The sequence below is a fragment of the Pseudorasbora parva genome, chromosome 1 (genome assembly GCF_024679245.1).
Source record: "Pseudorasbora parva isolate DD20220531a chromosome 1, ASM2467924v1, whole genome shotgun sequence".
Classification (NCBI taxonomy): domain Eukaryota; kingdom Metazoa; phylum Chordata; class Actinopteri; order Cypriniformes; family Gobionidae; genus Pseudorasbora; species Pseudorasbora parva.
Window position 1 is genome coordinate 15,127,202 of NC_090172.1, and position 27,438 is coordinate 15,154,639.

The window sequence follows — 27,438 nt, forward strand, 5'->3', positions numbered from 1 at the left end:
CGGAAGCTATAAAACGTCCGTGAAAACAAACAGGAACTAGCTCCTGAGCCTTCAGCAAGCGATCTGTGTGAACCTGTCTGTCTATTTGGTGTTTTTGTCTGTCTATATCCAGAGATTTTCCACCCTTTTGTTAAATATTGCAACATATATTAACAAACAAAGAGAAAATAAAATAGATAGAGTAAATGGCGAGCGAAAGCAGTAACTTTAAGAGGTGTGTTCATCCCTGCCCACGCTACATCACGAGCGGGGATACACACTCTCTTTGTGTAGCCTGCTTGGGAGCACAGCATGCCCAGGCAGCCCTCGAGGGGGCTGCTTGCGAGCACTGTGAGCGTATGCCACTGAGAACGCTGCGCTCCCGCCGGGCACTCTTCGAGGAGGGTGCCTCGGCTCGTGTTCCCCGCGGCTCTGGTCCCGCTGCCGCCGAGGCGGAGCGAAGGCTGCAGTCGTGGGGATCACAATTGGATGTTGCAGAGGGGTTAGAGACGGGCGCTGCCTTATCTCTGCCCTCACCTGCTCCATCCAGCGGCTCTTCTCGGGGCATGGAAGCACGCATGGCGGTTTCTTCCCCCCCGAGAGAGTCGCCGGTACTTCATCTGTCCAGCTCTGAGGAGGTGGACGTTGAAAGTATCGATACTGAAGACTCGCCACTTCAGTCCCCTGCTAGTGAGGAGCTAGTTGAGGTTTTGACGCGAGCAGTGGCCAGATTAAACATCGACTGGCCCACTGAAAGATCTGAGGCAGGAAGAAAACGTCATAGTAAGCTAGACGAACGCTTCCTGCCATCTCGCGCTTCAGAACCTCAGCGACGGGGCCTGCCGTTCTTCCACGATTTGCACACCGAGGTGGCAAGATCGTGGAAGAGACCGGCATCATATCGTGTCTTCAGCCCGCAGACTTCGGTCTACAGCAACATCAGCGGGCTGAGACAGTATGGTTATGGGGCGATGCCAAAGGTTGAAGAGACGCTCGCGAGCCATCTCTCACCTTCCTCGGCATCGTCCCTTAAGGCCCCGACTTTACCCACCAGACCATTAAAAACAACGTCGGCGTTGGTGGGTAAAGCGTACTCGGCAGCGGGTCAAGCGGCTGCATGCCTGCACATGATGGCTATCGTGCAGGCATACCAGGCTGACCTGCTAAGGGATCTGGACAGTAGTGATGCTGTGGGGGGAGATATTATCGCTGAACTTAGATCATCAGCCGATCTAGCTCTCCGGGCCACCAAGGAGACGGCCAGATGTGTTGGCCGCTCCATGGCAGCATTGGTGGCCACGGAGAGGCATTTATGGTTAAACCCCACAGACATCAAGGAGAGGGAGAAAGCCTTTCTGCTTGATGCGCCGCTTTCTCCTGGAGGCCTCTTCGGTGACGCAGTTCACACTGTCACCGAGAGGTTCCAGGAGTCGAAAAAGCAAGCTGCGGCGCTCAAGCAGTTCCTCCCTCTCCGGGTCCAGGTCCCTGGGGCTGCTGATACCACCAAGCAGCCCAGGCCGAGTACGAGCTCCTCACACAGGGCTCAACAAAAGCAGAGCGTCGCTGCCCGAGCTCCCCCTCAGCGTGGGGACGAGGGGCGGCGCTCTCAGACGAGGCCTTCGAGGGGCAGGGCTGATCTGCGGACAGTCCTGATCACCAAGAAGGCCTCGTCGAAGCGTTCCTGATGCCAGAAGCGTCAGGACGCTGAGGGTGGTTCCCCCCGTAGGGAAACGGTGCTTACCCCTGCCTACGGTACCCGTTTCCCTACGGCACCCTCGGGGGGCCGCGCTGCCAACCCCGCCGCAATGCCGGGGCGCAGTCGGTCTCCGCGGGCCACCCGAGGGTGGTCCGCACACCCTTCGGGGGGTCCCCGAGCAGTCAAGTCAGTTGTTCCCTGCCGGTCCGCCGCTTCAGGGCACTGCGCTTGTTGCTCAAAGTACACCAGAGGCCAGCCTCGAGAGGCTGGTTCCCTTAGTAGATTTTCTAGACGAGTGGAAACGTCTATCAAATATATCTCGTTGGGTCCTGCAGATAATAGAAAAGGGGTACGCCATTCAATTCAGAAGTCGGCCACCTCCTTTCTGCGGTGTCCTACCTACAGAGGTGGGCCCGGAGCAGGCTCTGGTAATGGCACAGGAAGTAGAGACACTCCTGCAAAAAGGGGCTATAGAGAGGGTTCCCCCTCCCAGCAGGGAGTCTGGCTTTTACAGCCGTTACTTCATCGTGCCGAAGAAGGATGGGGGCTTACGCCCGATATTAGATCTGCGGCTATTGAATCGCTCGGTGGCCAAGCTCAAATTCAAGATGCTTACACTCAGACAGATTGTAGCGCAGGTCAAATCGGAAGATTGGTTTGTCACCATAGACCTCAAAGATGCGTATTTTCATGTCTCCATCCTTCCACATCACAGGAAGTTCCTGAGGTTTGCCTTCGGGGGAGAGGCATACCAATATCGTGTACTTCCCTTCGGTCTAGCACTGTCACCCCGCACGTTCACCAAGTGTGTGGATGCAGCTCTGGCGCCGCTGCGTCTACAGGGCATCCGCATACTGAACTATATCGACGACTGGCTGATTCTAGCGAATACAGAACAGATGGCGGTTCAGCATCGAGATGCTGTTCTCGCCCACATGTCGAAGCTGGGGTTGAGGCTGAACGCCAAGAAGAGTGTGCTTTCTCCGGCTCAGAGAACCACTTTTCTGGGTGTGAACTGGGATTCGGTAATTATGCGGGCGCAATTATCGCCAACACGCATAGCATCGATCCTGGCAGCCGCCAAAGAACAGAAGCTAGGCCGAGCCGTCACTGTGAAACAGTTCCAGAAACTGTTAGGTCTCATGGCAGCAGCGTCCAACGTGATACCTTTTGGCCTACTGTACATGAGGCCACTGCAGTGGTGGCTCAAAACAAAAGGGTTCTCCCCGAGGGGAAATCCGCTCCGCACGATCAAAGTCACGCGGCGATGCCTACGTGCTCTGGTCATGTGGAAAAACCCGGGGTTTTTATCTCAGGGTCCCGTGTTGGGGGCTCATGTTCGTCGCGTAACGCTAACGACAGACGCCTCTCTCACGGGCTGGGGGGCGACCATGAGTGGTCGCTCATCCCAGGGTCTATGGCAGGAACATCAGCGGCACTGGCACATAAATCGGCTAGAGATGCTCGCAGTGTTTCTTGCATTGAAACAGTTCCTGCCCGACCTCAGGGGCCACCACGTACTAGTCAGAACAGACAACACGTCCGTGGTGGCCTATATAAATCACCAGGGGGGTCTGAGGTCTCGTCCGTTGGACAAATTGGCTCATCGGATCCTCCTGTGGGCCCAAGGGAAATTGCTGTCAATCAGGGCAGTATATATCCCGGGGGCCCTGAATCAGGAAGCAGACAGCCTGTCGAGACAGGGGCCGAGGCCCGGGGAATGGAGACTCCACCCAGAGGTGGTGGAGCTCCTATGGAAGGTTTATGGGAAAGCAGAGATAGACCTGTTCGCTTCGGCGGAGAATTCTCACTGCCCGCAGTGGTTTTCTCTGACCCATCCGGCCCCGCTGGGGCTGGATGCCATGGTACAGGAGTGGCCGAGGCTGCCTCTGTACGCCTTCCCCCCGATTGTCTTGCTTCCAGGAGTTCTGGAGAGGGTACGCCGGGACGGGGCCCAGGTACTTCTAGTGGCTCCGAACTGGCCGACCCGAGTATGGTTTTCGGACCTGATATCTCTCCTGGAAGGCTCTCCGATGGAGATTCCGACCAGGAGGGATCTACTCTCTCAGGCGGGCGGGAGATTCCTGCACCCACGCCCGGAGATGTGGAAACTGTGGGCCTGGCCTCTGAGGGGGCTAGGCTCATAGAGGAAGGTCTCTCGGCCGAGGTCGTAGAGACCATCCTACACTCCAGAGCTCCGTCCACAAGGAAGCTGTACGCTTTGAAATGGAGACTTTTCTCAGCATGGTGCAGAGAACGCCAGTGGGACCCAGTTAACTGCCCGGTTGGTACAGTGCTGGAGTTCCTGCAGGCGAGGTTCTCGGCAGGGTTGACCCCCTCCACACTTAAGGTGTACGTGGCGGCCTTGGGTGCCTTCCACGTCCCTTGCAGTGGAGTGTCTTTGGGAAGACACCCTCTAATTACACGCTTCCTTCGTGGCACATTAAGGTTGAGGCCAGTTATGCACTCGAGGGTCCCAGCATGGGACTTGGCCATTGTTTTGAGGGGCTTGTCCGGACCTCCGTTCGAACCTCTGGAGGAGGTTTCGGATAAGTTCCTCACCTTAAAAACCATCTTCCTTTTGGCCATTTCATCTCTTAAAAGGATAGGAGATATTCAGTCCCTGTCAGTAGGGCCCTCATGTCTAGAGTTTGCGCCAGGGATGGTGAAAGCATTTCTGCATCCCAGGCCGGGTTATGTCCCCAAGGTTCCTACGAGCCCACGGGGCCCCATCACTCTACAAGCCTTCTGTCCTCCTCCGTTTATGACGTCAGACCAGGAAAGGTTAAATCTGCTGTGTCCTGTGAGGGCACTGGATACTTATGTCCACAGAGCTGCCCTGTGGAGGAAATCTGAACAATTTTTTGTTTGCTTTGGACCCCCTAAGAAGGGGGCCCCAGTATCCAAGCAGAGGATGAGCAAGTGGGTGGTCGAGGCCATCTCACTTGCTTATGAAGCTACCGGGCAGCCATCTCCACTGGCTGTCCGGGCGCACTCTACCAGGGGTATGGCTGCTTCTAAAGCACTCTTGTCGGGGGCTTCCCTCCACGATATCTGCAACGCGGCCAGATGGTCGTCTCCTTCTACCTTCGTCAGGTTCTACGAACTAGACCTGGCATCTACAGTAGGGGCACAGGTACTCTCGTAACCGTGTGCGCTTCGGCTTCACACATACGAGACACTTGGTCCTATGGCGATGTGGGTATAAGCGTTCTCACAGCGTTTCGACGCAGCTCGAGTTCCCCGAAAGGGAACGTCTCAGGTTACGTATGTAACCCTAGTTCCCTGAGGGAACGAGACGCTGCGTCGCTCTGCCATACTCCCGGCGTGTCCGTGATCACTTACTTCAGGCTTTATCAGAAGTTAGTTCCTGTTTGTTTTCACGGACGTTTTATAGCTTCCGGTCGATGACGTCATCACGCCGACGATCGATCTTTTTTCCGATGGAATGGTTCTACAGGCGCTTCACGACGCATTAACGCAGAGGCGTTCTCACAGCGTTTCGACGCAGCGTCTCGTTCCCTCAGGGAACTAGGGTTACATACGTAACCTGAGACGTTTTGTCTACAAAGCAGCTCCCCAATACACCCCAACAGCTGCATAACAATGTATTCTGATTTCCTAAGTAAACACATTCCAGCACAATAGAAAACAAGCAGAGCTTAAATTTATTCTCAAAATAACAGATTTCACAGGTCATCATGACTTAAAAATATCAGTCTCCATCTTACTGATCTAACAAGATAAATCATGCTCTCATATCTGATTGATTGAATTTTGTTTAAAGCATTCAATAAAATCCATTGGAGTGTAAAAGGAAGGGCATCGCAAAAAACACAAAAAAAGACCAGCTTTTGACCTTGAGAGAAACATTTTAATCATATAATGCTGGACAAACTCAACTCAAAATACCTCATGCATATAAAGAATTATACTCAAACAATAATAAAATCAGCTGCTGATTAATTTAGCAATAGCACAAGAGCAGCACAAAAACGTAAATATGAATTAGCATTGTTGAACAAATTGTTTGAATGAATACAGTTTTTTGAAACAAGATAACATGATTTGACACATTTGTCCAAACTCAGGTTACTGCTCTTAAAACAGTTAACACCGTGGCCTGAGCACTTGTTGTACACACACACAGGTACATTTTCATTTATTTCATACAAATTAAATGCATAATTTTCCCAAAACACTGTGCACAAAATTCTCAAATATTTTCAAAATAATTCATACAGCCAACCAAAACTTTATATATCATATATATAATTCATATATCCACACTCTAAAATATCTACATTCTGAGAGGGAGGAACCAGATGTAGAATAAGCGAGGGATGTTATTTATTGACAAAGTAACAGCACAAGATAGGTGAGGTGGGCTCTCTGAACAACAATAGGGCAGGGCAGACAACTGCAGAACAGGTTGGTCGTGATGAGACGGACTCCAGACTTAACAGCAAACGGCCAGCAGCTTAAGGAGGCAGAGGCTTGACACTGGGAGATGTCACAAAAGTACCAGAGATGGCTGCCAGGTCAGGAATGTCAGCCACCAGGAAGGATACACAGAGCAGGGCAGGGCAAGAACGAACACAACAAGACTTGAGAAAACAGGAGAGACAAAACAAGAGCAAAATAAAATCTGTCAAAACAATGGCGAGGCAAAAGCTAACAAACAAGAGAAAAGCAAAGAAATACTTGGAAAAAATGACTACGCCAAAATATACAATCAAAATAAAAACAAGAAGGCAACCTTGCAGTGAAATGGAGAGAGAAAAAATAATCACAAAGAGAAAGAAAACCAAAAAACTTGAGGAACCTAAAAAAAATACAGCACAAAACTATGACGTGACAAGATCAACAACTATCAAGAGCATAAATAAAGGACTAGATTAGCGAGACAAAAGACACACAAAGAATGTAGTGATGTTGATGCTGAAACTTCAAGGCGCATATCGAGTTCGCAACGCAATTTCTCATGAAGCTCCGTGTCAGAGCGTGTATTGTTTTCAGAGAAACATGTGATCAATGAAAAAACGAAGCCTTGCATTCTTTCCAGTCAAGTGAATGCTTCAGTTCGTGTGTCAGAGTGTTTGAACCCAGACCACTATGGGTTTATGGAAGTTCAAGTCCATTTACTAACATTTTTCATATATAAGCCTATATTATTATATAAATCTGGAGAGAGAGTTCAGCCCAATATAAACGCTGTGCCACAGTCATGTTCCTGGACAACGAGGTGCAAGAGCACTATCTGTGCCGCAGTTTAATCTCGGGTACTGTGGCACACAATGTTGTCTTGGGGCTATACAAACTGTTTTAAACTCCGTCAATGAAATCCACTTTCTTCTAGGTGATCAGGAGCAAATAGAGCAACATTTTGTAGTTGTTTGGGACAATGTCCAATTCTACCATTCAGCAATGGTGTAAGAGTGGTTTGAGCATAACCCACATTTTAGGATTATGTTCTTTCCACATTATCCTGAATCCTCTCCTGAATCCAGATTGGAAACTGTATAATTGTGTGCAACCCTTATGACCAATAAGTCTTCTTCAAGCCACAGGAAGGAAAAGTGGAGGCACAAGCTTTTCAAGGATGGATCTTTGGACTTGTTCTCTGGCCAGATAGAAATATAAAAGCAATAGAAATAAAGATTCAATGATTGCAGTATATTTATTTATTAACCTTATTTACTAGCCAAAACACATCGCTATACAACTAATCTCGTCAATAAAGGAATTTGAAGGACATGGAAACATCTATTTTTATTCATGAATTTGTGTATATAGCTGAATTTATCAAATCAACTGACAACAGACTTATAGTTTTTATGACAGTTTTTTTGTTTGTTTTTGGATAAATGCGTTTCTAGTACTACTAATACAATGCAGTATTTCGTTAAACATAATAGTTTGTTTTGTTTGCTGTTGTAAGCATTAATTTGGAGAAATGTGTCAAATCGATTGAGAAAAAAAACTTTCATACAGTCACTTACTCATTAAAACATTCGTGTATGTCTATTTTTGTGTTCAACATTCATGATTTTGGTTTTCTCTATAGGTGAGGTAATCTTGGATCCTGCCACAGCTCAGCGTGATCTTTGTCTTTCCGAGGACGGAAAGCAGGTGCTCTATGAAGAGCAGCGCAAGAGCTCCACGCATTCTGACACACCGCGACGCTTCAGCCCAGCGCTGTTTGTCCTGGCGCGTGAGGGTCTTTCCTCGGGAAGACACTACTGGGAGGTAGACGTGGGACATAAGACAGCTTGGACCATAGGAGTGGCCCGGGGGTCGGTGAGACGCAAAGGAGAGATCCGTCTCAGTCCAGAGGGTGGCTTCTGGTGTTTATGGCTGAAAGGCGGAGAAGTGAAAGCCCTTACCGGGTATAGAGTTCCTCTCCATCTTGCCACTCTGCCTCAGAAGCTGGGCATCTTTCTGGACTATGAAGCTGGCCAGGTGTCCTTCTACGATGTAAAGACGCACTCTCATCTCTACACGTTCAGCGATGCTTTCACTGAGAGTGTCTACCCCATCTTCAGCCCTTGCATCAACCAGGACGGAAAGAACCCTGGAGCGCTGGTCATCACCGCCATCAAACACAGCTGAGACAGCATATACGCACCGAGCTTTTCTCATGGGTTTCAGGGTTGGACAGAATACATTGCTGAAGATTGTTAGAAAAATTACACTTTTTTACATTTTTTATAAGAGTTCACTCTGTATATTTATGCAAAGGAGTGTGATCTTAAAATGCATGCATCTAGTGTAAAAAGACAGCAAATTACTTCAAAGATGTAGATAATTACAAAATATATACACTACCTTTCGAAAGTTTCAGGTCAGTAAAAGATAAATTAAGTCTTATTCCTCAAGGACACATTCAATTAAGTCAACAGATGAAGTAAATGCATTTATGTTACAAAAGATTTCCATTTCCATTTTTCCATTTCAAATAAATGCTGTCCTTCCGAACTTTCATCAATGAAACTTTTTCATCAGTGAAAAAAAACAGGATTTTCTGGAGAACCGTGTGACAATGAAGACTGGACTTTGACATCACAGGAATCACAAGCAGGAATATATTACACTTTAAAATATAGTTAACAATTTAGTTTAGGGTCCAATTTTCATATATATATATAATATTATTATTATTATTAGTAGTAGTAGTGTATATATATATATATATATATATATATATATATATATATATATATATATATATATATATATATATATATATATATATATATATATATATATATATATATATATATATATATATATATATATATATAATTTTTTTTTTTTTTGTAATTTATATAGTGCTTTTCTGGGTACTCAAAGCGCTTTACACTTAGAAGGGAAAAATCTCTTCAACCACAACCAATGATGCAACGACAGCCATATTGCGCCAGAACGCTCACCAGCTGATTGGTGGAAAGGAGGCGGAGCGATGAAGCCAATCAGTATATATGGGGATTATTAGGAGGCCTTGATGGACAAAGGCCAATGGGAAAATATGCCAGGGTTACACTCCTGCCCTTTTTCCAAAGGACATTCTGGGATTTTTAATGACCACAGAGCGCGCGTGGTTTAACATCTCATCCAAAGGACGATACATATTATAGGATATTGGCTTTTTATTAGTACTCTTTAAAGCCCACATTAATGCCTTATTCTGCATAACCATATTCTATGTCCCACAATCCTATCCAATATCTAAACTTAATAACAACCTTACTAACTATTAATAAGCAGTAGCCTAATTCGTGTTTAATGAGGAAAAAGTCATTAATAGTGAGAATTGGACCCTAAACTAAAGTGTGATCCATTTAAATGCAGCTTGTTTAGCATAAAACATTTAAAAAAAAGTATAATATGCCATAAAGTGTGTATCATATGCACGCAAAAAAAAAAACGCATACCATATGCACGCCAAAACACATTTTGCCATTTACATTCCACGAGATTGCAAACTTGTACTATTTATACGCATTTTCGTAAGTATAATTACAGACCCCAAACTTTTGAATGGAAGTGTTATTTGGTTCATGTTTGTTTCCATGTTAAACACACTATAAATGTGACCATTCCACTTGTGAATAGTAATAACTTCTAATAACTTGCTAAAATCCACATTACATCCCAAATGTTTATATGGATACATTTGTTTAATGATTGGATGATATGACAATTTACATAAGCTAAATGGAGAATATATCAATTGCATAGATCAGATGACTTGTATATTTTCTGTTTTCATTTTTATAACAAGGGTGTCATAATGTTTGGATACAGGTTTTCTGTGAGTTTTCCAGAACTTTTAAATAAAATTAATTAATAACATTAATTTGTCATGCCTTGAATGAATAGATAATAGTTGCTAATCAATAACATAATAACATACATAATTGCTAATCAAGACAAAAGCGGCCACGGAATGGTTAATATTTCTGGAGGCTAGAAGAGATCCTATGTAGCCTAAGGTGTAAAAGCGAAACTGGGCTAAGGGGGAGGGGTAAAGGGGGATATTTCAGGGTAATGGGGGCCGGCAGCTGTGCCGCATGTCACTGCTGTCCAGACTAGGACGGTCATTGTGATCAGTGGCATTCAGCTGCAACAGACTGCCGGTGAGTCTCCTTTAAAAACACTTTGACTCTTTAGGTCTAAAGTGTTGGATGAATGAAGATGATTGAAGATACAGCATGTTATGCATGTCATTTTAACAAAAACATAGCCAAGATGTATAGGACACTTTCTAATGAAAGCCTGCTAAAATCATCTTGAAACTCTTCTGGTGCTACAAAATAACAATGAATAATAATTTCTATCTCTGCAAAGATGTGTTAAATAGCCATTAAAACCTAAACAAAATGTTGACATTGATCCAAAAATTGCATGCAGGTGTTGTTTATGAGGTAGGGCCAGGACCAAGAGTCTGGATAGCCTAGTATTTTTGGGGTGATGATAATCTTCTATGAATAGCCAGGCTTTACAAATTCCTGAAGACTTTATGTGTCAAAGACCACTGCATGTTGCTAAGAGCACAAGCCAACAGACGGATTGCTAATCAAATCCAAATGACTCTGTATATTTAGCACAAGGCATAGCTGTCAATAGAGTCCAGCAATTCGGTTTAAAAAAAGGACTGGTAATTTGTCTGTTTGTGCTAATTTTGTTCTAATTTTATGACATTTTAACAGCTTAAAGTCAAGATGAGCCCAAAATTGATTATTATCGTGACTTTATTATTATACGCTTTTGGTCTTATACATCATCCATGCGATTTCATGGTAATCTTATAGTGCTCTGAAACAACTTTCAATTTCATCTGATTTATTTGTAATATATATGTAATCCAACCATAAAATCTTAGCAAATAATGAGAAAGTTATGAAAATAATTGTTTTCCATTGAATATGTTAAGGCTATATCTAGAACATGAAATTTGCATTTAGGTCCTGCTCCATTCTGGTATATAATGTTTTGCTCATGGGCTATGATTGCTATTTCATGTTGACTTTAATAATCTATAGCTGCTATATCATCGCTGTCGGACATATCTTCGCTGTATATATATATATATATATATATATATATATATATATATATATATATATAAAATATATTAATTTTTTATCAGTATTTCAACTTACTTTGAAAATAACTGTACAATACATGCTAACCAGATTAAATCTGCTCAAAATATCTCTCATTGGGTCAATTTAGATGTTTCTTGTGGGAGAAAAAAATATTATTTTATCAAAAATATATTTTATACAACCATTTAAACTCCTTTAATCCAGTCATGTCGTGTGTGTGTGTGTGTGTGTGTGTGTGTGTGTGTGTGTGTGTGTGTGTGTACCTGGTGTGCGTGCGTGCGTGCGTGCGTGCGTGTGTGTGTGTGTGTGTGTGTGTGTGTGTGTGTGTGTGTGTGTGTGTACCTGGTGTGCGTGTGTGCGTGCGTGCGTGTGTGTGTGTGTGTGTGTGTGTGTGTGTGTGTGTGTATATATAATTGAGTGTTCAGAGGAGTGGTCCAAATCCTCAGGACTTCTGTCATAATATATATATATATATATATATATATATATATATATATATATATATATATATATATATATATATATATATATATAATGTTAGTTTCAGATCAATATTACCAGAGGGAAGGATTAAAGGGATAGTTCACCCAAAAATTTAAATTAGCATAATTTACTCACCCCCAAGTCAGGTGTATATGACATTCTTCTTTCAGACGAATAAAAGCTGAGTTATATCAAAAAAGTCCTGGCTAATCCAAGCTTTATAATAGCTATAATTGTTGTGTAAGAAAAGTATCCATATTTAAAAAAATGTTTTTATTAAAGTTCCAGCTGATCGCCTTCCGTGGAAAGTGCCTTCTCGGAGTACAAGATGTGTATGTGACCTCTGACCAGCGTAACTGGTTGTGTAAGCCTTTGAACTGCAGAGGCACTTTAAACACTTTTTCCATAAACTGAATACGGAAATCAACTGGCTGAAATTTTACTTTATAAAGCTTCAAATATGGATATTTCTATTACATAAACGCATCAATTCACTTTCAAAGGCATTTATTAACCTCCCGGAGCAGCGCTGAGCACGTTATTTGACGGACAGATGCATTTTTATGGACTTCAAAAACAGAGCAACAATTATTGCTATTATAATAATACATAATAATACATTTTATTTTTAAAGCACTTTACATTTTAAAGAAAATCTCAAAGTGCTACAAAGGGAGAAAAAAAATAGTAAGAGCAATTAAGTATTATAAAGCTTGGATTAGCTAATGGATCATTATTTTGACGCGATTGACCTCCGGATCCACCTTTTAAAGAGCTTGGTCTTCTCTCTTTTCTCATCACAAATAATCGGAAAGGCATTTAATTTCAATAAAAATTAAGAAAATGTTCTAAATGTGGAAATAAAGTGCCTAACGAAATGTTTAATAATAATACACGCATTTATTTGGTGGGGTTTGGGGTGGGAGGGCTTTTATTGTCCCTTTGAAGCGGCATCCATTTCATAATTGTTATATTTATAAATATAATCATTTACACTCTATATTATTATTGCATCCTGTTAATGTACAACAATACTGAGGAAAAAATAGTATGTATCTGTCAAAATAAAAAAAAAACAATATTGAAAAGATTAGAGAGAGGTTGTCTCACATGAGAAGACTGTTTGGAGAACACATGATTCTCCCTCTCTCTCTATAGGAATGGCATCTCCCACCAGCATGTTAGCGGAGGAGCAGGTGCACTGTTCCATCTGTCTGGATGTGTTTACCAACCCTGTCTCTATCCCTTGTGGACACAACTTCTGCATGGCCTGCATCGGCAGCTACTGGAAGTCCAGTGCCCTCTTTATGTGTCCTATGTGCAAAAAGACTTTCTTCAAGCAGCCTGACATCAGCATCAACACGGTGCTGAGGGAAATCGCTGAGAAGTTTAAGGAAATGAAAACCAACCCCATCGCAAACTTTCAGAAGACAATGCAGCTAAACCCAGGACTGAGTCCTGAGGAACTCCCAGCAGAAATGCCTGAACTGATTCCTCCTAATGGACCGTGGACCCATGAGGTGTCCTGCGACGTGTGCACTGGGCCTCAGCAACGAGCGGTGAAGTCCTGCTTGGTTTGTTTGACGTCTTACTGTGAGGAGCATCTGAAGACGCACATTGCCCGTTTCACCAAACACAAGCTGATCGAACCCGTACAGAACCTGGAGGACCGTATGTGTAAGAAGCACGAGAGGTTACTGGAGCTGTTCTGTAAGAAGGATCAGACCATAGTGTGTGTTCTGTGCACCGAGATGGACCACAGAGCACATTACACTGTTCCTGTCGAACGAGAGTGGACTGAGAAAAAGGTAAAAGTGCCACTTGTCATGACAGCACTATTAATGGTTGCCAATTATGAATGGCAGTGAAAAGCTTGGATTCACTTTAAATACTACTGTATGTCACTGATAATCACAACAAACACTGCAACACACATCATGCTCATACATGCTACGACTTGCAGTGCTGGCACACCTCTACATATAGACTACCCATATATTTCTCAACATAAGAAAATTAATAGGATAAAAAAAAAAAAAGTAAACATTGCTTTAGTCATTACTTTTTACTGACAAGGGGGTAATCTAGCACTCTGAAAGCGTTCCACCCATAGGGGCGGCCATTGCTAACCAAGCCATCACCTGCTGTTAGCATCCCATTTACTCCCATTCATTTTTGAGTCACTTTGACAGTGAATAACTTTACATCTGAGGCGTTTAAAGACTCCATTCGTCCATTGTTTATTTCTAAAGAAACACGACAATGTATAAAATGCTTCATTACCTTGTATCTTACACTAGAAGATAGCTCCCCGTAGAAGCTGTTTTTGTAAAAATAGGCTAACGATTGCATCATAATCAACCCGACTCTGTCGGACAGTTGAGAAATTACCGTATAGACAGGAGGAGAGGCTCGCAGGCAACCTTTTACTGTCTATCAGACAGTCGGGGGGAGGTGGAGACATAAAGTCTAATAAAGTCAAGGGAGAAGAATGGGGAGAAGCCGATAGTGAGACAAAAGTAACGGGACAAAACATTTAAACAACGTGATTCAGATTTCACTTTCCACAACTACTAGAAGACCTACAGCTGTCAGACAGGTTGCTCACGTCACATCTACGTCATCAAGCTAAGTCTGAGGCTAGTACGCTCAGCCATCAGGAAGTGAGTGCTTCTAATTGACTTCAGTTCTCGCCGTTGAATTCTGTGGGAACGCTGTGTCCATTTCTTTTACTGTCTATGGTTACTGACTGAATAAGTTCTGTCATGAAACTCTGGCAGTTCCAAACTCAAACCACCTTTCCCAGCTTCACACATATAGATCTGCTATGTGGGTTATGTCATGGGTTACATGTGCGTCTACAGCATGCCAGAGCAGATTTTTAAAGTTTAACACATATTGTGATTGACAGGCTTTGTTAAGGAAAACAGAAGCTGAAGTTCAGCAGATGATTCAGGAGCGACTGAAGAAAGTTGATGATATTAAACACGCCATTGAGTTGAACAAAGTAAGTGTTTGTGTGTTTGTGTTTTGATGAGTTAATATGGGCAGTAGTGTTGTAGTACTCGAGATCGGTCTCGGTCTCGAGACCGGTCTCGAGACCACTTTTTAAAGGTCTTGGTCTCGTCTCGGTATCGACCGCATTTTTACTCGGTCTCGTCTCGGTCTCGGGCGAAGATGACTCGGGATTTTGTCTCAAGACCGGTCAAGACCACAGCTGAAGGCATATAAAGAGCAGAGAACTCCACCCTGCGCGCACTCTCTCTGTCTTCAAAATAAGCACATAAGCTCTCTCTGACACTTCACATATTAAGCTAAATCAAAAGTTCAGAAAACTGAATCCACGTTGAACGTGCGCGTTCGGACAACTGTTTTGAAGTAACGTTACCGCTCGGTGTGAATTGCGCTCAAAAAACGTTTGACCAGCTAAACAGCTGACATAAATCATACATTAAATAAACAGGAAACAATTTCTATCCAGTTATGAAGTATTTTCTGTGTGACAAACCTTCCGCGATGTTCTGACAGCCGTGATTCACACACAACGGGTCTGCTAATGTCCGATTCACGACCAAATGACTCATTTGAACCGAATCATTTTAACGACGGTAATAAGAGCTGATCTGTTCAACAATGAACTGAACGAATCAGTTTAATCATTTACTCAGAACACCTCAGAAATGAGAACGCAATTGTGCTTACCCAATTTATCAAGAGAGGAGAGTAAGATTTATTAGTTTTAACTATCCACAGTATTTCAGCTTATGTATGTTGAATGTGTAGTAAAATAAATAGTCTAAAATCATTTAGTTTAGACTGGAGTGAGGTGAAAACAGAACAAAGTTGTTTGTTAGCTAGCTGATCATTTTATTAAATTGTATATGGCAGAAAATGTGGCTATTTGTTAACTGTTAATGCTATTTCTAATATTGATATGATTATATACCAAAACAATTCAACCTGTTGGAACAAAAGAAACATCAAGATAAGAGATCATACATAATAATGCAAGTACAGGGTTTCTTTTCCTTGTTATTGCCCAATAAAGCTGCACAATAACATTTTCAATTTGTAAATGAAAAATATGTACATATATAAAATAATTTGCTTAAGCAGCATACTAATGCATATCTGTATGATACATATTCCACCTCCTGTTATTCACATTCATTTAAGACATAATGGACTGTGTCTGAGATTAATACCTCATCCAGATTAGCATTCTTAGGGAACTTTGAGTTTTAAAATGGGATTGAGCACTTTCCACAAAACAAAACACAAAACTCTGTTAGTGTCAGTTTGGTGTTTGTGTCCACCATAGACTGTAAACAATATGGACACGTCGTCTTCAGTGCCTTCCATTGACGAAAAGTTAAGTGTTATTTGCTTATAGAAGAAAAAGATTAATTCCCACAAAGCTGCAATGCCTTTTGATAATTTGATCAAAACTTCTCTCATGGTACACTTACACACCCACACATACGAGAGAAGTGCCAATCATATGCATATTCCACATTTTATCATAAGTGTGGGGACATGCATTGGTCTCGGTCTTGACTCGGTCTCGGCCTGTCTTGGTCTTGGTCTTGTCTTGGTCTCGGCCCTTCAAAGTCTTGGTCTTGTCTTGGTCTCGGTTTAGGTGGTCTTGACTACAACACTAATGGGCAGCATCTCTTCTTCTATCCTTCTTCTTTCTTTGTCTATCCACATTAATCCTTGGGCTGGTGTGACTTAAAGGTACATGTTGCAGCCTCTAGCGGTTGATGCTATTTCTCTAGTAAGTGAAAAACAGTATGTGACAAGAGTAGTATGTGCAAATTCACAGTACATAAAAGAGTATGCAAAAAGTAGGATAGCTTGTACTTCTTCCGGCGAGATTCTGATCTGCACAGACGATAGAAGTATTAGTGATGGTTGGTTCTTGAATTAATCATTCTTTTGAGCAAGTTCATTAATCAAACTGAATCATACTTTAGTTCTGGGTTGAGGCACATACTGAAAATATGCGTATTATGTCTGTTATTAAATAACATTCTATTAAAACCTGATAAAACCTTTTTTTTGTACATTTTACTGTAGTTTACTGTGCATGCCGATTATATTTTATGTTGTTTAGAGAAATGTATAAGTTTACAAGATCTATATCAAGCTTATTCTTTCTATATAGGCTACTTTAGACATATAACATATCCGTGTTAATGCATGTGGTCAGTCGTATCCGACATAACGGATCCGCAAATGAAACTGTGACCACAAAGTGAATGAAAGCAAAATAATCAGTAATCAAAAATCAATAATCAGCTAAATGCACCAGTACCTTAAAGGAAGTGTATGTAAGATTGTGGCCAAAACTGGTACTGCAGGTACCAGGTACTGCACCCCTCTCCCCCTCCCCCCTGACTCGAGGTTGCCAGATAGGCTGCAGGATCAGCAGGAATGTTTGTAGCTGTAGCTGTGGTAACTAGAGCAGAGCTGGCAACCCGGATGCAGAACCACAACTGACTTTGTGATTGGTCGATATTGGAGGGTGGTACTTCAGGCCAAAACACAACATGTCAACATCAACATCAGTTGAGGGCTGCAATTTTGAAATGACAATGTCCTAGCCGAACTGTTGTCAGTGATATAAGTATTTGAAATTAACATAATTTCTTAATGTTTATTTTATTTTTTATTTTTTTATTTCTGCACATATATCACAACGATAAAGTACAAGGGGTGGGACGAAGCCCAATTGGGTTTATACAGAGTTCCACTCCACTCCAATGTCTAGTGACATATAATAGGACCATTGTATGATTAATTGAAATACATTTCTTACATACAGTTCCTTTAAGATGCACCTAATATGAACCTTTTTGGTAGAAAAAAAAAGGTACAAATATGTCCTTTTAAGGGTATTGCCCCAAGCTGTTGTACCACTAAAGGTACAATTCTGCCCAATTGCCCAGTCCCTGCTGAAGAGAAACATCCCCACAACATAATGCTGCCACCCTGCCATAGAGGCCAGCTTTGTGTAAAGCTTGTGAGATGATTGTCGCATCCACAGACTGACCACAAAGCCTAGTAAGTCCTTCAAAGTTGCCATTGACCTCTTAGTGGTTTCTTTGATCAATGTCCTCCTGGCTCAGTCATTCAGTTTGGATAGATGACGTGATTTAGGCAATGGGTTGGTTGTGCCATACGTTTTCAACTTCTTTTTTAGTTAGTTAGTTAGTTGGTTGGTTTTATTTATCCCATAGGGAAAGTACATATGCAGCATACTCACACAGACATTTAAAATTTCACAGTTGGCATATACAAACAATTTAAAACAAATCAATAGAATTTAGAATTTAAATTAGCTGGCCACCAGTCAACACTAGAAGAAGAATTAAAAAATCTAGTGGCTTGGGCTCTTAATGATGCTCTGAACAGTAGCTACTCAAAGGGATAGCTAAAGCCTTCGAAAAAATGTTGTAGTCTTCCCATATCTTGTGCCTTTTTACAACTTTATCCTGGAGGCCTTTTGAAAACACTTTCCCAAGCATGGCAAACTTGTTGCAGTACCAGTGTAATCTTCAAGAAACAGATGTGTTTGATCTGAAAGGTGCACCTGAGCAAGTTTATAATGATATACTGTTCACTTTACCAAACCAAGTATTTAACTAATTCATTTCTTTTAATAATCCTTCAGAATGTCCAGAATGTTCTAATGTGTACATGGAGCTAAAAAAAATCCAGCTAATTTATTTTATTTTTAGGGTGACAAAAGATTCTCTAGGCACTCTACATTTTTAGCACCCACAAAGTAATTACACATTGTTTTGGTAATTACGCAAACAAGCTTTGGCTTAACTATTCGGGGCAAATAAATAGGATGGTTTAAGGTATAGCTGTATGTAAGTCACGTGTCTTCCACAATTGCTTTACTTTTTCATTAACATTACAAAAGTATAGGGAATGAGGACACTAAACATAGCGATAGCTGTAGGCTATCTTCACTGTGAAGTGAGAAAAATGCAATCTGTTGTTTTTCAACCCTTTGAAGTCTCCGAGTTGTAGCAGTCTGATGTTGATACGGGTCACTTACCACTTTCCTTTTTACATGAAAGATTTCTTTATTTTTACATCGATTGATTCCTCAAATGAATACCTTTGTGAACGATCCATTATTTTGCCCTTGTTAACACTTTAATTTGAATAACTTTTGAATGTGCGAGGCTTCTGGTGTTCATTTGTTCAACAGTTCATTACGCTTCTTGATATTGCAAACTGTTATTTTGTCGTCATACTAGGCTATTTTAATTATTCTAGTTATTTAGGCCTACCAATCCAACTTATTTCACAACATGGAAGTTATTTTAATATTCTATTGTATTTCAATATTCACACACACACATATATATATATATATATATATATATATATATATATATATATATATATATATATATATATATATATATATATATATACACACACACACACATATATTTTTTATTTACGGTATAATGGGACCGCACAAAGAAAAATGACGTAAAAACTCACCATTTCCCACAAAATCCAACCCAATAGCTCAAGTTACAAATAATTATTATAAGCATACCATTGTGTTTCTTAGCAAAGCAAGACATTTGGAACACCCACCTGGGACCTGTTAGTCACCTGTTAGTGGGTGGGATATATTAAGCAGCAAGAGAACAGTTTGTCATCATATTTGTTGTGTTAAAAGCAGGACAATTGGGCAAGCGTATGGATTTGAGCGAGTTTGACAAGGGCTGCAGCTCTTGTGGGGTGTTTCTGGTCTACAGCGGTCAGTAACTATCAGAAGTGGTCCAAGGAAGGAACAGTGGTGAACCGGTGACAGGACAGGGTCATGGGTGGCCAAGGCTCACTGATTCACATGAGGAGCCATGGGTGGCCTGTGTGGTCCGATCAAACAGGCGAGTAACTGTTTCTGAGAGAAAGGTGACAGAATACACAGTGCATTGCAGTTTGTTGCATAGGGGCTGCAGTCAGGGTGCCCATGCTAACTCCTGTCCACCGGCGTAAGTGCAAACAGTGGGCATGTGAGCATGAGAACTAGACCACAGAGCATTGAAAGAAGGTGGCCAAGTCCACATTTTCTTTTACATCATGTGGATGGCCAGGTGCGTCTACAATGCTTACCTGGGGGACACATGGCACCAGGATGCACTATGAGAAGAACGCAAGCCGGCAGTGGACTTTGGGCAATGTTCTGCTGGGAAACCTTGGGTTCTGCCATCTATGTGGATGTTACTTTGACACGTACCACCTATCTGAGCATTGCTGCAGAGCGTGTACACCCTTTCATGGAAATGGTATGCCCTGGTGGCTGTGGTCTCGTTCAGCAGGATAATGTGCCCTGCCACAAAATTTGAGGTGTTGACTTGCCCTCCAAATAGGCCAAATCTCAATCCAATCGAGCATCTGTGGGATGTGCTGAACAAACAAGTCTAATACATGACCTCACCTGGCAACTTATAGGATTTAAAGGATCTGCTGCTAACATATTTGTGCCACATACCACAGCACACCTTCAGGGGTCTAGTGTAATCCATTTTGGCAACAAAAGGGGGACAAACACAAAATTAGGAAGGTGATCATAATGCTATGCCTGATCGGTGTGTATGTAAGATTTTAAATTATCCATCATATAAATGCTAAACATTTCATATACACATTTTTATTTTTGTATGAATTGATTACTGTGTATCTCCTCCCAAACACAGAGCAGCGCTAAGAGAGAAATTGAGGACAGCATGCAGGTGTTCTCGGACCTTATCCGAGCGGTCCAGAAGGCCCAGGCTGAGCTGGTGCTAGACATCGAGGAGAAACAGAGCAAGACTGAGAGCTGGGCCAATGAACAAATACAAGAACTGGGGCAGGAAATAGATGTTCTGAAACTGAGAAACACTGAGTTACAGTATCTCTCACACACTGAAGACCACATTCACTTCCTACAGGTGGAACATTTTTAACCTACAGTTGTTGTTTCTTTCTCTTCTGTAATTTATTTTTTACTTATCAGGTAAAATTATTCCCTGTCAATTTTGTTCATTTGGATTATCTGAAACAAATTTAAGAATGATTAAAGAAATCTAGAGACCCATGACTATTTTAAACTCATAAGTAACTTGCATAAATGTACAGTGCTAAAAATAACTTTAGATATATATGGCAGACTCATATTACTTATGAATGGTAGAAAATGCAACAAGCAATATGGCATAAGTCTCACCTTCTTAATAAAAGAACAAATCGCTGATTGGTTAAGTCATTGCGTTACTGCAGCTGCTGTTAATTTCTGGATGCTATAGAAACATTGCTAATATGACCGCAGAGTGAACAGACTTTCTTTTAAATGGAATTTGATTGTTCACGCAAAAATGAAAAAGTTATGTTTATCTGCCTACCCACAGGGCATCCAAGATGTAGCTGTGTTTGTTTCTTCAGTAGTTGGGGCAATGGAATTTAACCCCAGTGTGCCAGCCATATAATGCATGTCAATGGGGTGTAATTATATGGGAGTAAAAAAAAAAAACATGCACAAACAACTTCAAATTAAACCCTGCGTCTTGTGACGACACATTGATGTCCTAAGACACGAAACGATCAGTTTGTATGAGAAGCCGAACAGTATTTATATCATTTGTCATCTATCTGATCATATATCATCATTTAGGGTGCGTTCACACTTGTCATGTTTGGTTCGATTAAAACGAACCCTGGTGCGGTTGCTCGGTTAGTACGGTTCATTTGAACATATGTGAACGCTGCCATCCGAACCCTGGTGCGCACCAAACAAGCGGACTGAGACCGCTAAAAAGATGGGTCTCGGTCCGCTTCCAAACGAACTCTGGTGCGGTTCGATTGATATATGAACACAACACCGACCAAAGACATGTAAACGGACCAAAAACCGGACGTAATGTCACAAGATGCGACGCATAATGCAGCTGATTTGACGACGCGGAAAGATCGGTGTATCCAAAATGAGTAACTTTAACGTTAGAGGGCAAACGTGGAGCAACGAGGAAGAGCCTCATCAATATTTGGTCTGACGAGCATGTTTAGAAAATGCTAGAAAAAACACACAAAAAGCATACCTGGCTCTTCTCATCAAAGTTCCTGTGTTTCCCATTATTAGCAGGTGCAGACGACAGCGGCCGTCTCTGTTCTGCACAACGGAGGAAATCCTGCTGCTGTTTTGAATGTTTTGAACATTTTATGAGCTCTTCATGAGTTTTCAGCGGGTAAAAATAATGCCACATGTACACGCATAAAATGATCGCGTTTAATCCAGCACACAGCGTTGTTTTGAACATTTCATGAGCTCTTCATGAGTTCTCTGGTAAGAAATAATGCCAAATGTGTTACACGCATAAAATGATCGCGTTTAATCCAGCACACAGCGTTGTTTTGAATGTTGTGAACATTTCATGAGCTCTTCATGAGTTCTCTGGTAAAAAATAATGCCATATGTACACGCATAAAATGCCCGCGCGTGTAATCCGCACACAGCATTGTTTTGAATATTCGGTAAACGAGCTCCTACGTCATATAAGCCGACCAATCAGGTTGTGAGCGTCTCCCTGTGCCTTTGGTTCGGTAACTTTAGGTTCGCTGTTAAAAATGCCCGTGTGAACGCTAAGCGGACCAGGACTATTATGTTTGTTTTTGTTTTTTGGTCCGGACCAAACGAACCAAACGAACCGAACTACAAGTGTGAACGCACCCTTAATATGAAGTTGTTTGTGCATGTTTTTTTTTTTACTCTCATAGAATTACACCCCATTGACATGCATTATATGACTGGCAGACTTCAACGATTGGAGTTAAAAATCTTCATTTGTGTTCTGAAGAAACAAACACACCTACATCTTGGATGCCCTGGGGGTAAGCAGATAAATATCACATTTACATTTTTGGGTGAACTATCCCTTTAACTTACATGAACTGACAATTAGCAACATTGTTACAAACATTTGTTACAGTATTTATTAATCTCTGTTAATGTAAGTGAATAAAAACAAGCTTTTCATTGATTGCTCATGTGAGTTCACAGTGTATTAACTAATGTTAACAAATACATTTCATTTTGATAATGTATTAGAAAATATTGAAATTATTAATGAAACCTTATAGTAGTGTTACTGAGTTTGCTGCTAATGTCTGTAGTATGTCACACAGCTTCTTTAATGTCCACTCTTCTCCTCCTCCAGAACTTTACATCATTAATGGCTCATCCACACACTAAAGACTGGTCTGAGACCTGTGTGCATGCGGATCAGTGTGTGGGCACCACCAGAAGAGCAGTGCTCAAACTAGAAGAGACACTTACAGAAGAAGTAGAAAAACTTGTAGAAATGGGTAAGAACTTTACTGTTACTGTGTATTACTAATGTACATCACTCTTTTTCTGCCTGTAAACTTAATATTTACCTTAAAGGTGCACTATACAATTTTCCGTCCACTGGAGGGAGCCTGTTCTAAACAAAGGCATAGTGCATAGTGCACCTTTTTTGGGGGGGCGGTTGGCGTGTTTCACAAAGCGTGTTTCTTCATTCAAATGCACTACTCCATTGTTTTACTATTTATAGACTAGCCTGATGTGCAAACTGTTTTGCTTGCTACTGCTAAGGTTTAATCGCATACAATAGTCCATAAACCAAACCATGTCCTCATAAACCACGAGTAAACACACACAAATGTTGACAGGCCACTAAATACAGTCCATACCAAAGAGACGGACGTCCTGCTGTTGCTGCTTCTCCTGTTCGATTTATTTCAGCCTCCGGATCTGATTCTGGATCATATATGTATTAGTTGAATCTGATTGATAGCCATGGTTTATTAGGGTAACGTTTTCTTTTCCATGCATGAGGATGCCAGGGTTGCCAGGTTTTCGCAACAAAACCAGCCCAATGGCCAATCAAAAATAGCCCAAAAGTAGCCCAATGGCCAATCCAACTAGCCCAAAACTAGCCCAATACCAAAAAAATCTAAATATAACACTCCAATACACATTTTATGGTAGTGTTATGCACTACACACCATTTATACTAAAATATAATTGTATAAGTATAAGTAAGTAACTGTATAAGTAATTATAAACAGTCTATTTTCATAAATAAAATCATCTTACCTTAAGATTGACAGCTGATGAACGTAATGATGAGCTGATGAGCTTAAAAACGTAATGGATGCAGGCGGGAAAATGCAGAATTACAACTCCAGTGGAAGTGAACCACAAACTTGTGAAATTCATTTCAAATTAAAAATAATGTAAAATAAACATTGCAATATTCCTCATTAAATGTTAATTTACAGAAAATTCTTCTGTGTATGACATTTATTTTTTGAATTATTATTTACCACCAACAACCCTGGAGAGCACGCATTCGGTTAACATGGAAACGAAAACAGCCGGTGCAGCCGCAGCACACACACACACACACACACACACATTAGCGAACAAGCCCAGCAGTGCCACTGTACCTCACAAAGTGTGCGCTTATCAGCACAGTTATGCTGATATGATATTGCTTATGTCATCATCCTAGAATCCTTGTTATCATTGGTGGAATATGAATTGTCTAAAGTAAAATATTTCTTTCAACACAACCATTTCAGCTAAATATTACTGATGCAATATGTTAAACCTTTAACCCGCGGAATAAAAAATCAACCCGCGGCAAGTGGTTAAAAGTAGCCCAATTCCGCGGGAAAACCGCGGACTTGGCAACACTGGAGGATGCATACATACAACGAAATGGTGTATTACCGCCACCGACTGGTATGGAGTGTGGAAAAAAACTCATGATTAACTATTCTAGCTTAAGGCCTACTCCTGTCTTAAAGGTGCACTATGTAGTATTTTTGCAGTAAAATATCCAAAAAAACACTAGGCCAGTGTTATATATTTTGTTCAGTTGAGTACTTACAATATCCCAAATGTTTCCAACTATTTGTAAATTGTGAGAAAATTCCTATTTTAACCAAGTCGGGACATCTGAGGGAGTCACCTGTCAATTGTGTCATATCTGCGTATGGAAAAAAGCGGAAATAGCACTGGCGCCTGACGACTGTCCCATCCCGTCATAATAAAAGTCCCGCTGCTCGCGAGCCGTGTGTTGTCCATCTTATTACCAATCGCCTCCAGCTGCCCTTTTCAGCTCCACAACACTCTGTCCCACTCTGCTTCATACTACAGTAACGTTAAAGGTGCACTATTGTCACATGCCTGTCCTGTCTTGTCTGCACATGTGGGTTTTGTCATGTCTTGCATGTGCTCCTGTCATTGTCTGATCCCTCTCCCTTGTTATCTGATTAGTGTTGATTTCTCCCACCTGTTCCCTCTTGATTTCTTCCCTTTATAAGCTCCTTGTGTTTGTCAGTCTGTGTTGGATCCTTGTGTACTGTCTACGTCTTCCGTTCCCCTGTGACTTCCTTGTGGTATGTGTTCAGTTTCAGTTTATGTGTTTTCTAGTTACGTTTTCCCCCTCGTGGGTTTTTGTTTTGCATTTATGTTTTATTTGTTATAAATAAATATTTAATCATTTTCTGCACTTGAGTCCTCGCACCATTTCCTTTGTGTGTACGTGACAGAAGGATCCAACCCTACTATGAGGACTCAGCAGAGAAGTTCTCCCTCGGTGCCAGTTCCGGGGGTCCCGAGTCCGGGAATCCCGAGTCCAGACATGGCCTGGAGGGCCGTAATGGGAGGGTTTGTGGTGGCAGTCCTGCATGCTTGGGAAAAGCACAGGGTGTCATCCACCACTCCGGTGGTCCCAGTTCCGGTGGATCGTGCGCCGGTGGTCCCTGTGCCGGTGGATCATGTTCCGGTGGTCCCTGTGCCGGTGGATCGTGCTCCGGTGGATCGTGCTCCGGTGGTCCCTGTGCCGGTGGATCGTGCTCCGGTGGTCCCTGTGCCGGTGGATCGTGTTCCGGTGGTCCCTGTGCCGGTGGATCGTGTTCCGGTGGTCCCTGTGCCGGTGGATCGTGTTCCGGTGGTCCCTGTGCCGGTGGATCGTGTTCCGGTGGTCCCTGTGCCGGTGGATCGTGTTCCGGTGGTCCCTGTGCCGGTGGATCGTGTTCCGGTGGTCCCTGTGCCGGTGGACTCCGTTCCGGTGGTCCCGAGTCCGGAAACGGCCTGGAGGGCTGTGATGGGATGCTTTGTGGTGGCAGTCCTGCATGCGTGGAAGGAGCACAGGGCTTTATCCGAAGCCCCGGAGGCAGTTCCGGTGGTCCCAGTTCCGGTGGATCGTGTGCCGGTGGTCTCAGTTCCGGTGGATCGTGTTCCGGTGGTCCCTGTGCCGGTGGATCGTGTTCCGGTGGTCCCAGTTCCGGCAGATCATGTTCCGGTGGTCCCAATGCCAGCAGATCGTATTCCGGTGGTCCCAGTGCCGGTGGATACTGCTGGACTGGAGAAGTTTCCCCAACGCCCTGCCTGCGCCGCTGAGGCGCCCTGCTCTCCCTGCGCCGCTGAGGCGCCCTGCTCTCCCTGCGCCCCTGAGGCGCCCTGCTCTCCCTGCGCCCCTGAGGCGCCCTGCTCTCCCTGCGCCCCTGAGGCGCCCAGCTCTCCCTGCGCCCCTGAGCAGTCCTGCTCTCCGTGCGCCCCTGAGCAGTCCTGCTCTCCGTGCGCCGCTGAGCAGTCCTGCTCTCCGTGCGCCGCTGAGCAGTCCTGCTCTCCGTGCGCCGCTGAGGCGTCCTGCTCTCCGTGCGCCGCTGAGGCGTCCTGCTCTCCGTGCGCCGCTGAGGCGTCCTGCTCTCCGTGCGCCGCTGAGGCGTCCTGCTCTCCGTGCGCCGCTGAGGCGTCCTGCTCTCCGTGCGCCGCTGAGGCGTCCTGCTCTCCGTGCGCCCCTGAGGCGTCCTGCTCTCCGTGCGCCGCTGAGGCGTCCTGCTCTCCGTGCGCCGCTGAGGCGTCCTGCTCTCCGTGCGCCGCTGAGGCGTCCTGCTCTCCGTGCGCCGCTGAGGCGTCCTGCTCTCCGTGCGCCGCTGAGGCGTCCTGCTCTCCGTGCGCCGCTGAGGCGTCCTGCTCTCCGTGCGCCGCTGAGGCGTCCTGCTCTCCGTGCGCCGCTGAGGCGTCCTGCTCTCCGTGCGCCGCTGAGGCGTCCTGCTCTCCGTGCGTCGCTGAGGCGTCCTGCTCTCCGTGCGCCGCTGAGGCGTCCTGCTCTCCGTGTGCCGCTGAGGCGTCCTGCTCTCCGTGCGCCGCTGAGGCGTCCTGCTCTCCGTGCGACTCTGAGGCGTCCTGCTCTCACCGCGCCGCTGAGGCGTCCTGCTCTCACCGCACCTCCCTGGCGCTCCCTGCACTGACCGCACCACCCAGGAGTCCTGCTCTCACCGCGCCTCCCTGGCGCCCTGCTCTACCCATGCCGCCCTGGCCGCCTGAACTCTGCGGGCCGCCCCGGCCACCTGAACTCGGCGGGCCGCCCTGGTCATTCGAACTTTGTGTGCCACCATGGCCTCCTGAACTTTTTGTTTTCCCCATGTTTCCCTTGTTGACCCCTCCCTTGTCTGTTCCTTCCTTGTTTGTTTCCCCTGTCCCGCCCTGGTCTGTCCCTCCCGTGCCCCCCTGGTCTGTCCCTCCCGTGCCCCCCTGGTCTGTCCCTCCCGTGCCCCCCTGGTCTGTCCCTCCCGTCCCGCCCTGGTCTGTCCCTCCCG

General features: G+C 43.7%; 1 protein-coding gene across 1 annotated transcript in view; it reads left to right on the forward strand.

Moving 5' to 3' along the window:
• Positions 1 to 27,438, forward strand: part of LOC137070959 (uncharacterized) — a 49,113-nt gene that overhangs the window by 19,107 nt on the left and 2,568 nt on the right. The window contains exons 7-12 of the mRNA XM_067438963.1: positions 7,743 to 8,282; positions 10,240 to 10,314; positions 12,928 to 13,577; positions 14,681 to 14,776; positions 20,505 to 20,738; positions 22,998 to 23,145. Coding sequence (XP_067295064.1) covers positions 7,743 to 8,282; positions 10,240 to 10,314; positions 12,928 to 13,577; positions 14,681 to 14,776; positions 20,505 to 20,738; positions 22,998 to 23,145 — 1,743 coding nt within the window. The remainder of the gene's footprint in view (positions 1 to 7,742; positions 8,283 to 10,239; positions 10,315 to 12,927; positions 13,578 to 14,680; positions 14,777 to 20,504; positions 20,739 to 22,997; positions 23,146 to 27,438) is intronic.